The following is a 13,239-nucleotide window of genomic DNA, read 5'->3' as shown; positions in this document are numbered from 1 at the left end:
TTTTAGTGCCCTAGTTTGAAGCACAGTATCTGGGATGTAGAAGATTTTATGACCTGAATATTGATATATACCATCATTCTAGTTATTACAAAATTTAACTAACCAGAGTATTTACTACTCTGAGCCAGATCAAATAATGAATATTTTACTACATAAAAGATGAGAACAAATGTCTCAACAAATGCAGTGACAATAGATATGCCTATAAAACATTTCTAATGGCATCTGAAAGATATGTGTATTTAATAATAATCTTATAAAACTAAACAGATTTGCAAATCATTATTTCCACTATGTAGGAAAATGAACCTTTTTAATCATTATCCTATTTTCAGAAATAATGTAGTCTCTGACATAATCATAAAAACACAGTATAACTTATGAGGGAAAGGGTTTTTCTTTGTCTCAAGGACACGTTTTGTATCTCGGGTCCTGCTAAGTTCCTTTGTGAATATAATGGTTATTACTGGGATCTTGGGATGAAGAATAACGTACATCTCCACCAAATCCATCCTCACTACCTAGAAGCAGGCATCCTCTGATGCTGGGAAGGTAACATAGTCCCCAGAGCCCTCCCTGTGTATAGGTATAAGTATGAACAAAGTGGTCAATGATCTTTTCGTCAATCATTCAGAAGTTTTGATGGATTTACATGAACATAGCCTTTCTTGGCTCTTCCTAACTCCCTTGGGAATAAGGATGCCTCTTTTCCAGAAGGCTGGACATGGCTTCAGCTTTGGAACAGTATGAAGTTAGTTGTTTGTCACTTACATTTGCCAGTAGCTTTGGCAGCATCTAAGGACTTGAACTAAAAGAGTGTAAAACCTCAAATTCCTAAAGAGAAACCTATTCCTATGCTTGAAAAACAAAAATCAATATTTTGTAATGTGAAAACTGTGCTTGATTTCAAGATCAAAAATTATGAACACTTTTAAGGTAATAAGAAGGAACACTAATTCTGATAACCCCAAACACGCCATAATTCTAATTTTATAAGGGAACCATCAATCTAGTGTAATTCTAGACTCTAAACAGGAGGTTAATTTTAAATTGTCAAATGGATCTTCAGCCTCCATGATCAAATATTAAAGACAATAAACCTTGAAGAATTCAGTTTCCCAAAATTCTAGCTCCCATTCTGGTCCCATGGTAACACAATCATTTTGAAAGTGTTAGAAGGTGCACTTGAGGCTCTGCAGAGCAGTGCCATCACTTACTTCCAAACATACTCTCTGGAAGCTTTATGAACTCTGCAATTGACTTCTGCAAGAGTCATTGCTTTACCAAGCTATTTTTGTTGACAAGATACCGAGATGAAAACACAGAAGAAAAATCTATCATCTCAGTGCTGGAAAGAAATTCTGAGACTATTAGAGGAAGAAAGGGATTTAGGGAGAGAAGGGAAGGAATTTTTCTCCCTTTTGATTTCAGAGAGGGTCATAATGTTGGAAGCGGAGGTGCTCCCTTCCCCACACACACCCAGTATCCCAGGAAGTTCAAGTGCTCAATGGTGCTTACTCTAGAGAAGTCATAAAGGAGAAGGGGTCCAGGTGAAGCGATCAGTGGCTCTTCAGGTAACTATTTGTGCACAAGACCTGCAGAATTCCCATGATTTAACAGTAACTTTTCCAAAGATATCCTGCCGTGACACCTATCAGAATATCTAAAATTGTAGCACTGTAGTCTATTTTATTTTTTTTCATATTAATACAATTGGTCCAGGTACAGTGGCACACACCTATAATTCCAGGTACTTAGGAGGCTGAAACAAGAGAATCACAAGTTTGAGGCCAGCTTCAGCAATTAGAGAGACCCTGTCTCAAAATAAAATTATAAAAGGCTAGGATTATGGCTTAATGGTAGAGCGTTTGCCTAGCATGCAGAAGATACTGGTTTTAATACCTAGTACCACACACACACACACACACACAAAGAGGTTTTTTTTTGGGGGGTGGCAAGGTGAAGGGGAGAGATTTTGTTTTGTTTTAATGTTTTAATTCAAAAGTGAAGCACAAATTCCTCCTGGGGTTGTTAATATCCTGGCTGTCATAAACTTTGATAGAGATTTGTCTATTAAATGATTTCCAACTGTGACTATTGAAATCAAGACCTTTGAAATAGAGAGTTGAGGGTGGACAACTATGTGTGTGTGTGTGTGTGTGTGTGTGTGTGTGTGTGTGTAAAACTGTGTATGTGTATTTTGGAATGTGGAATATTGATGTATTTGGAGTTAAAAGGAATAGCTCCATAGTGGGATGAGAGGAACACTGATTATCGAGATGGAAGTTGCCAGATATTCTTGTTTTCTGACTCCCTATTTTGCAGCCAGCCTTATACCCAACACTGAACCTGGGGTCCTGAGAGTATCAACAGAGTATTTCAGTATGTGTATAAATCACCAGGGATCTTGTTAAAATTCAGGTTCTGATTCAGTAGGTCTGGGTAGCAGGTGAAATTCTACTTTTCCAACAAGAGCCTAAGAGAAGCCCATTCAACTGGTCAAATGGACTACATTTTGAGCAAAAGGATCTAGCAAGCCCTGGAGTTTGATTAATTTCTAGTTGGACCAGATAAGCCACCTAGTAGTGCCCCAGAATCAGTCCATCTGCCCTTGTGGGACATCCACAAAATGATTCTGAGAGCCATGCCCAGCCTTTTCCAGGGTAGACCACTCAGGAAAAGATCAGGTTGCTTTAGGCCAGCGGCTCAGTACCAGTACTGTGATAAATGGGATGATCTGAAAGCTGGGTGAGGTGTTTCTGCTAAATTCTGCACTTGAGTTTTGGAAAGTCACTTCCCCTGGTAGATTGTAATTATTCCCTTTTCACCCCCTGAATTTTTGTTTTGACCATAGCAGAGATTCTACTTCACAGTCCAATCTGAAACCAGAGAGAAGTTTTTTGGCCTCAGGTTTCATCTTGAAAGCTATGCACCATCTTTGTCCCAGGGCAAAGAGTTCTTCTCAAAATGCAAATCTTGTACTAATGTCTTCCTAATGTAGAGAGAGCCTGAACCCTTCAATTTCCAAAGACTTAGTAATCAAATATAGCAGAATAGTGTCCTAAAACAGAAATCTTCCAGCAATGAAACATAAATGTTTCCCATTGTGGAAGTCTGGGATTGGGCATAACCTATCAACACTTTCCATTCAGGGAGCCAACATTCTGTCATATAGTAAATACATTAGGTTTGTGGTCTCCATCATGACTACTGAACTCTGTCACCATAGCACAGAAGCAGATGTAGACAACATGTAAACCAAAGGACACCACTGTGTTCCCATAAAACTTTGTTTACAAACAAAGTCAGTGGCGGAATTGACTGTGGGCATCGTTTACCAACCTCTGCTCCAACCAATCTACAGTGAAAATCATTGAGGTATTTATTTTCCAGACCCATGTTCCATCTTATTAAGATATTATTTTTGGAAGATGATGCTTACGGTCTATCAGCAGTCAGATACAACTTAAAACTGGTCTTTTGTCTTCCAGTGTTAAGAATGTATTCATATGTATTATCATTTGCATTTGCCAGGATCCATAAACACAGTGAGGAACAAAACAATTATTTCTCTTGAGGGGCATACCAATGAAACAGAGTGATGAGGGCTTCCCAGAATTTGAGGAGGTACATTCAGGGAAGTTTGGAAGTAAAAGAAAAATGTCAGGAAACAGCATGAACAAAGACCAGAAAGAGGGTCTTGTGTTGGAGAAACTAGGTTGAAATATTTGCCTGTTGGAAACCATGTGTGATTTAAGAGAGAATAGGTAAAAGCTGATGTCAGGAAATAATGTTGGTAGTGTAACGAGGGGCCAAATTATGATAAAAGTTTGAAACCAGCCTCAGCAATTTACCCAAGATGGCGTGCTCAAAGTTCCAACTTATTTTGGATAGCATAGAGAAACAGTATGCTCATTTTGTTAACCTAATACATTCTACATGTAACCCTGCCTCCTCAGATTAATAGCATAAACTTACTTGTAACAGCCAGAGCCAACTGTGAACCTTGCCCATAGCCTACAGTAATAAAAACACTAAGAATCATAAGAACAAAACATAGATACATGTAAATATATATATATAAATAAATAAATAAATACACACACACACACACACACACACTGACCCTTAGAGCAAATTGCAGGATAGAACCAATTGTATAATATGTAACTAAATATCCAGAAAATTGGCATAACTCATCAGGTGTGACAGTATATCCAATGATATTGTTCCTAGAAAAATAACAAAAATACTCCAGCCTCAAAACTTATCTAGCTGCTTTTAAGCTATATGTTCCTGAAGTCAACAGATCCTCCCAGCATTTTCAAATTGTTTCATACCTCAAGTAGGATTATATTAAAGAACAATGGAAGGTGAAAGAATTTAAATGAAGGTAAAATATAAGTGAAACAACATATACTAGCCTGTATTTATACACACACATACACACACATACACACACACACAGAGAGAGAGAAAAAAGAGTTGTAGCCAAAAATGTTATGACAAAAGCTATAATTTTAGAAAAATAATACCATACATCTTAAATTCACTGATGTTACATCCAATTAAGTATCATTATTTGTACTACTGGTTAAAAAAATGTGAGTCTATGGATTTTATAAACTCTGGGTTTACGAAATATTAAAATATTTCAAAATATTAATTGTTTTCTCATGTCTTGGTTGAACGTCCCCTTTCTCTAGGAAGCTTTCCCAGACCTCTCTTTCTTGATCAGTGCCCCGAACTGCATTCCCATGGCACGTTGTCCCTGCACTGTCACCACTGTCACGGCATTCAACACAGAGTTGGCCACCTCTTCTCTAGGCTGTACTCTCTTTAAGGAGAGTCCTGTGCCTTTCTTATTCCCTGTCACATCTCTCTGCCTTGCCCATAACCCGCTCTTCAGATTGACTTGTTAGGTAATTAACAAATAAAGGAAAATATTCTTAGCAACTGTTACAATATTTTGTTCATTTTGAATGTCTGATCCTTACAGGTTCTGTGAATGCCCCAACCACGGAGCCTCCACCCAGTGTCACAGACTCTCCTCTGAGCACCCCGCCATCTCCAGCCAACAGTGTATCTCCTACCAGTAAGAATGTGTTCATGCTGCTTTACTTTCCATGAGCTATTAAACAGTTAATCAAGAAGATGGTTAAAGAAAAAAGAATTCAGTAAAAATGCATGATTTATGCCCTTTTCTGCTATGACGTTTTAGACAAACATGTTAAGTACTGTTCTCAAGGTTTTGAAGAGTTAACAGTTTGCAAAGTCCTTCACTTGGAGTCTTTGAAAAAACCCGGACCAATAAATATTCAGTGAAGAATTTAAATTCAGTGTTTATTGCTAAACAGGTTAATAAATTGACAGTCCTTCTCCACAACTGTGTTCTCATTGGGGAGTTTAAAAAAAACGGTCACAAATGGTGGCCCCATTTTAAATTTAAATTTGTTTGGGTTCAAATTGATTTCCCAAGCTGACTGGTGAAGACCATGGATTCAGCTGTCCCATCTGTGGTGTCATTAATGATATAGGCCACTGGGTCTGTGTTGCTATGGCAAAAGAATGACAGTGACTCCCAAAGGTTGGCATTGATGCAAACAAATCATAAATTCCCATGTCCAAGGCCCTTGTGCTTAACAAAGAACCATGGTGACTTTCTCCCACACAAAAAAAGAAGAAGTTGTATTCTATAGAGAGAGGATATATGGCTTTCATTTCTTATTTAATTAAAACTATCAATTTTAGCTGAAAATGAGAACTGAAAATGGACAAAATAAAAGCAGACTGTAGGAATGAACAATTCCTTTAGCCAGTAGCCTGTTGCATCTAGCCAGCAGTCACTGTGAGAGGAAGAAACCACTCAGAAAATGAAGTAGATAGCAGGCGAGGGATGCCTGCTTTAGGTCTAGAGGATTATTTCTTGTTCTTACTGTTTTATAATTTTAATTTTTTTCTTCCCCCTTCTCCTCCTTCCTTTTAATTTTTGAATCTTCTCTTTTCCAGCTCATCATTTAGTGATAAATTGTGATAGATTTTGGCATTCTTCATTCAGCACATATTAGCATATTTAATAATACCTTAAATCTCTACAGTATCCTGTATAACTATCCATTGCTTCATGAAAAATTGCCTGAACACTTACTAAATTATAAAACATGTCTCACATGGTTTCTGGAGTTCAAGAACCCAGAAGTAGCTGGGTGCTGTGGCACTCGCTGTAATCCCCACAGCTTGGGAGGCTGAGGCAGGAGGATTGTGTGTTTGAAGCCAGCCTCAGCAACTTACCCAAGCCCTAAGCAACTCAGAAAGTCCCTGTCTCTAAATAAAATATTAAAAAATGGGCTGAGGGTGTTGCTCAGTGGTTAAGTGCCTCTGCATTCAATCCCCAGTACCAAAAGAACCCAAGAGTAGTTTAGCTGGATAAAACTACATTGGGATCCTTTCTGAGGTATCATCAAGCTGTTTGCTGGGGCATCCGTCATCTTAGGAAATTGATGGAGCTAAAGCTTTGCTTTAGCATGTTGTCTTCACCACAGGGGCCTCTCCCTAGGACTATATCCTGTAAGGCAGCTGACTTCCCCAAGATCAAGTAATTCAAGAAACCGAGTGACTAAGACAAAAGCTATGATGCCTTTCTTTGACTTAGTCTCCCATCACTTTTGTCTTATTTTGTTCATTATAAGAAAGTCACCAAGTCCAGCCTCTAATCAGGAGAGGAGATTTGGGTTTCCTGTCTTGAAGGAGTATTAAAGGGTTTGAGGACAAATTAAATGGTGATTTGGTGTCATTTGAAATGTTTGCACATTAAATGCAGTGTTGTTTGATTTTTCACTCTTATGAACAATGGAAAGAGCAATCATTCTTTCCCAATTTTCAGATACGAACATTAAGACTTTGGGAACATATATGTTCAATACCTATTCAACAGAGTTAAGATTCACCAAAGTCTTCTGACTCAAGGTAGTCCTTATCACATTATATACCACTTTTTTTCCTCTGCCATCATAAAGACAGGGACTCTGTTTATTTTGCATATTTGTTTGTAGTACAGTGAAAGGTGGCATACCTTATAAAATTAAAACATGGAGAGGTGCAGATCAGAAAGTGTCAGATTTTACATTAGGAAAGATCCTTGTGGGTTTGTGTCAGAAAATGTTCCCTAAAAGAAATTAAGTAAATTGACCTTTGCAGTGTGTATTGTATTTACTTGACTTGATGAAGAGCTTGAAAGAACATTTAAACAGTGAAAATGAAGTTAGCTCTTGTGCATTGACAAAAACATTCATGGTCATTTGAGTAAATAGCAGTAGATAAGCTTGGGTCAAAGAAGTGGGACTGTGTATCAAGGAAGCAAGGATGAAGATTGGAAAATGCAGAATAAAGAGAACTTTGAACCCCAGCCAAGGATTCTAAATATTATCCTTTAGGAAATGGAATGGAAACTCATTAAACATTATTTTTAGAAAGCAATATGTTTTTTCATTACTGTGACCAAAATACTTGCCATAAACAACTGAAAGAAGGAAAAGTTTATCTTGGCTCTAGTTTCAGAGGTTCCAGTCCATGATTATCTACCTTCATTGCTTTGGGTGTGAAGTGAAGCAAAGCATCATGGCTGAAGGGCATAGCAAAGGAAGCAGCTCAGATCATGATAGCCAGCCTGAGAAACACACTCACCTGCCCAAAGCCAAAGATAAGCTCAGAAACACAAGTTATAATAAAAAGACTTTTGAATGACAATCTTGCAAGATTGAGTGTCTGGGGGAGCAGGCACAATCCAGAGCAGTTATAATCAACATTTCATCCCCTAGAACACAAGGTCCTTTCACTGGTTCTTCGTTGGCTGAGTATGGGATGCACAATCTTCCCAAATATCATCTAGGTTTTGCTATCTCTTATTGGATTACTTAAAGAAATAGACCTTAGTTGTCCATGCCAAACCTTCAACACAAGAGCCTTTGTTGGACACTCCAGATTCATAACATGATCTAATTCATTTACCAAATACTCATTGAGCACCTCCTATATATCAGGTAGTTTTCTAGGTAGGTGCTGAGGATACAGCAGTGAATAAAATATGCAGGCACACAAAAATATCCCCTAATAGTATTTACATTCTGCTAGTTGAATGCAGGCATGAATTTCTTCCAGTTGAATTTTCTATGGGGTTGGTCAGCACATGTTAAGTACTTACAGCAGACAAAACACCATGCTTACTTCTGTGAAGACAAGGAAAAGCACAGTTGTGCTTAAGGAGCTCACAATTTAATACAGGTCCAGTATTAGAAAGGGAATAAAGCACAAAATATAAATATAGTGGTTAAAAGAAAAAAAACAGGGGAAAATGCTACCCAATCTACTAATATGATGCAACTGGAAAGTTTCTGGAGAGTTAAACCTTTTGAAAGTAAGTTACTACCCCCATGGACCTGATAATGTTTAGGATCAGGAGTTTTCAACCAGGGCAATTTTGCCCGTCCTCAGAAGAATTTTGGCAGTGTCAAGAGACATTTTTGGTTCCCACGATGAGCATGGAAGGTATTACTAGCATCTAGTGGGTAGAGGCCAAGGATTTGTTAAACATCATACAGGATAGGACAGCCCTCGTAACAAAGTTATCGGGGCCAAAATGTCAGTAATGCCAAGGTTGAGAAACCCTTACATCCAGGCTCAAGTGTAATTAGGTCAGCTATCTTTCACTTTACAAGATCAAATCTAAACCTCTGTCAAGGAGGTGGCAACAAATTATGTTTGGAATGATTCTGCCTGATTTTTATATGTCAAAGAAAAAAAAAACAAGTTACATTAGTAGCTGATTATATCTAGATAAAACTTATCTTCTTGGAATAATCACTGAATTACTTTTGAAAAAATCTGTATTTAATCTTGGCAACCTGGAGGGTAACGTGAAATCACACGACAGCTTGATGACTCGCTGCCTGCGAAGCTGTTAGGAGTCATCTTTGCATGTTCTTTTAGGAAAGGAAGCAAGATGGAGCATGTCGTGGAAAATCAACTTCAAGAGGCGACAGATTCACTCCAAATTCTAAGATGCGATGAACTATAATATAATTCAGTCATAATTACCAAGCTTATGAATCTGGCTGCAAGCATAGAATTCTTATTCTTTTTTACTCAGTGAATGGATTTTTTTTTGAACAAATATAGAAGGTCATGGAAGCAATATTTTTTAACTACAGGAGGAGAACTTTATAACTCATTACAAACTGTAAGAATCACCCAGGGAAACTTAGCTCAATTCAACCAGAGCTAATTAGTGTTTGTTGAGTCCCAGACGCATTCTCAGTTCTGTTCTAGGAAAAGATGAGAGGCTGACAAGCTCAGTGGTGAGTGAGAGAAGCCCACATGGAGCAATCTGAGATACCAGGTAAATTCAGAGTGGGACAAAATCACTTTCCTTGGCCTGAGGAGATATCCTTGTCCCTTTCAATATACGGCTATTAATTGTCTACTAGTCAACTTACCTAAGACCATAGGACACACGAATGCCAACCCTGATGTGGTAATCATTCAAGACCTTTATTCATCCAATAAATAAATATGGAGTGCCTACAACCAGGGATTTTTAAGGTGCTGGGTTACAGCGGTAAACAAGACAGGCAGGGGCTGGGGATGTGGCTCAAGCCGAAGCGCGCTCGCCTGTCATGCGTGCGGCCCAGGTTCGATCCTCAGCGCCACATACAAACAAAGATACTGTGTCCGCTGATAACTAAAAAATATATATTAAAATTCTCTCTCTCTCTCTCTCTCTCTCTCTCTCTCTTTAAAAAAAATTTTAAAAATAATAAAAAAAAAAACAGGCAGGTCCCTTACTGCACAGAGCTTACAGTCCCAGAGGACTCTCACCTTGCTTTCCATTTCTCTGCCCATCAAGTCACAGATCCTTTCGCTCTGTATTCTATTTTTGTGTCTTTACATGACCCTCAGACCTGATGAGACAGATTTGGACACTAAAGCTTTTATTCAATAACTTATCTGGTCCTCACAGTCCCCTCTATCCCCAGCATCAGTGTTGGGGTTGTAGGGGTAGCAGCGTGCTGGGCAGGGAAGTGCAATCAGGGAAGTCTGCATTGGGGGGTCTGGAAGGCGATATGGACTCCGATGGAATACAGATAACAAGCATCTCTTCAAATTATCATTTTAAGCAAAGACATAAAATTAAATGAATGTAGGACATGAGAAGACAAGCAGCAGTAGTGCTGATGGTGCTTGGGGAGAGGGCTGTAAGGTGGACTAGGTGAGGTGGAGCCAGGTGAAGGTGAGCTTAATGGACTGTGGATTTGGGCTGTGATCAGAACATCACATGACGTTTTTTCAGTATGAGGGGAAAAAGGAAAACAGAAGGTGTGTATATGAGAAGTAAGAGTGTAAGAGCAGGGAGCAAGAAGGCCGAATGATCTTGATCAAAATCAACTTAAATTAATGATAGTTTCAGCTAGAACAGGTATGTATAGAAACAGAGAATACTTCCACAGAAGACTCACCAGGATTGTCTGCCTAAATATGGCAACAAATAAAAAGGGTTTTAGAATACTATCAGAAAAGTGTCTTCCATTTATTTCTTAGAAATTATCTTAAAAATCTTACCCACGGCCATGACTATGTTAAAGTGTTAAGCAATAATATGAATATTTGCTGAAGTCCTCCAATGTGCCTGGAATTGTTCTAAACTAATAAATATATTGTCTCTTTTAACCCTCTCAACAACATAACTATTATCCCTACCTTACAAATGAGGTCAAATAAATTACCCAAAGTCATATAAATAGTGGACGAGTTCAGCATGGAACCTAGACACTCAGCTTCAGGTCTCTGCCTCTGGGAGTACACAGAGGGCACTCAATAAATGTCTTTAGACAGTGAGTGTAGCCCCTCTTGTTTGAAGCTGTCCTAGCTCCTCTAAATTGGTCAAACTTGACAGCTATGCCTATATTGATCTTGGCCTTCTCTAGGACAATGTTTCCCAAGAAATGCAGCCTCTGAGTGTGGAGCTAACATTTCTTCAGCTGGAAATAAATCAGAGGAAAGAAACCCTCCTCCCCTCACTCACCATTCCCCTATTAATGCTTGTGTGATTTTTAATGTAGATGCAGATCTACAGAATTTGTACACAACCAGGGAAATTTTGTGTACAAAAAATTTCCAGCTCTCTATTCAATCCTAGGAGATTTTGCTCTTTATGTCTCTCACCACGCTTCACCTGAGTGCACATCACTGTTTGTTACAAAGCTTCTCATTTTTTTTTATACCAGTCACTCTTAAATCAAGGGGAAACTTCTTAATGACTGGTTTACTTAGACTGTTTTCCCCATTGGGAGTGAGGTACCTCTGGGAGAAGCTATCGGGTGATCACTTTTTCAGTTTATTCAATAATTACTGAGTATCTGCAAATGCACCACTTCCTGCTTACTGTCATCTCCATGAGGGGAGTCTTGAAACCCCTCATAGACCAATAATCCGCCAATATGTGTTCCTCTTACCTATTTGGTCAGTATGTGTCCCACCTAATCAGCTTCCCACATATAAACGGTTTTGTGCTGAGATTAGAACTTCATATCACGGGTCTCCTTCACCCTGGGCTGTGGTCAGCACCCACCTCATCCTGACCACCACAATTGATGAGGCTGATATGCATTTGCTTCAGTGTAGTTACTGGCCTGCATCTCTAAGTGCAATTCCTTAGTTAATGCCACCACTGCATGTAAAGGCCCTTTGTGCAACAGGGGAACCACTGGATAGTAATTCATGTGTATCATGGAGACTAGGTAGGAGGTCTCAGGCTATGTGATGCTGATCAGTGCTGCAGTGATAAAGTAGAAGGCCAAGCAAAGAAGCTATTTGAAAATAATTAGATTTCGAGTTTCAGTTTTACATAGGAATCTGACAGAGCCATAGATAATTGAGACTAATTCATCAGGTCACTCAAACTGAACTTATAAATCACTTTTATCTTTGTACTTGGTTGATTACATAAGCTGGACTAGAGAGCAAAACTAATTTTATTTTTCTCCATCACTCCCTGTCCAAATGAGCTCTCTTGAATAATTTCTTTTTGGCCTCTGAAGGAAATTTCAGACAGATTACTTGGCTTTTTGGGTGATTTTTATATAATAAATGTCGTCTGGCCCATTTCAGCTACAAGAACAGACTTATGTCAATAATTAAAAAGTCTCGTCAAATGCAGTGTCAAAACTTGCAAAAGTTAATTCAGACCAGAACTTCCCTCCTCTCCCCACTCCCAAGTGTGGGTGTGCCTCAGCTTCAGAAGGCTGGCATGTGCCAGGTTGTGTGTTTTCTGTCTAGGCAAGGTGGGGACATCTTAATGATGCCCTGGCCTGCCTCCAATCTCCTCTCCACTCTTGGTTATTGGCTTGGGCCACTTTGGGGGGTGAGGACCAGATGGGACAGGGAGAAGAGCAGTGAGGTAAGTGAGAAAAGACCTCCCTTGACAGGCTGGCTATAATCAGATGTAGGTGACTCTGAAGGAAAGCGATCATCTTCACAGTAACAAACACTTTGGCAGATTTCTCAAAAATTCTTGACTGTCACTGTGGTAATGGCTGTTGTGTTTTTGGTACAGGCCACACATCTCTTCTAGTCTTCTGCTTCTTTTCTGCAGCCTTGGAACTCTCTACTGCCCCCTGCTGTTCCTCTTGGGAACTTCTTTGTTCCTATAGCTGTTCTTCCTGCAGGAGAGTCTTTTCGTGGCCTTCTATATTGTCTGCAAAAATATGTGTCTTTTCCTCATGTTTGGGAGAAGTGCTCTTCCCTAGGGTGGCCCTGTCTCTTCTCTTTGTCCATCAGAGCTGCTAGCCATGTACTCCTAACATAACCTCTGCTATCTGAGTCAGAGACCAATGCCCTCTGTCCAAAAAAACCCAGGACACACAGGCCAAGAGCTCTGAGTGTTTCTTTTGAAATTGCATTCTACGTGGTCTTGAGTAAGGGAGCAGATTCCTCTTCCCTCTCTGATGGTGGAAGCCAGATGCACAGGACTCTGATAACATCCTCACCCAACCTGCTTCCACCCCTTATACAGCTTTGAGGTTGATGGTGGACCAGAGAGAATGCACTGCAACCTGTCTCACCATGGCCTTGGTGGTGGCTAGAGCTCTGCTTTCAACGTGGAGCTGAACTTGCCCTGTTCTGTGGTTTTTAACCTTTGAGACCACATCTGAAATGAAGATGCAGGGAATTCCATTTGAAAATTCT

At 39.4% G+C, this 13,239-nt stretch overlaps 1 protein-coding gene across 2 annotated transcripts in view; it reads left to right on the top strand.

Annotated features, from left to right (window-relative positions):
* Cd96 (CD96 molecule) overlaps positions 1-13,239 on the top strand; it is a 90,541-nt gene that overhangs the window by 50,643 nt on the left and 26,659 nt on the right. For both annotated transcript variants that reach the window (XM_027935965.3, XM_027935964.3), the window contains one exon: positions 5,000-5,095. In XM_027935965.3, coding sequence (XP_027791766.1) covers positions 5,000-5,095 — 96 coding nt within the window. The remainder of the gene's footprint in view (positions 1-4,999; positions 5,096-13,239) is intronic.

Source organism: Marmota flaviventris, chromosome 8 (assembly GCF_047511675.1).
Source record: "Marmota flaviventris isolate mMarFla1 chromosome 8, mMarFla1.hap1, whole genome shotgun sequence".
Classification (NCBI taxonomy): domain Eukaryota; kingdom Metazoa; phylum Chordata; class Mammalia; order Rodentia; family Sciuridae; genus Marmota; species Marmota flaviventris.
The sequence above is the reverse complement of the archived record's forward strand: the minus strand, read 5'-3'. Positions and strand labels throughout refer to the sequence as shown.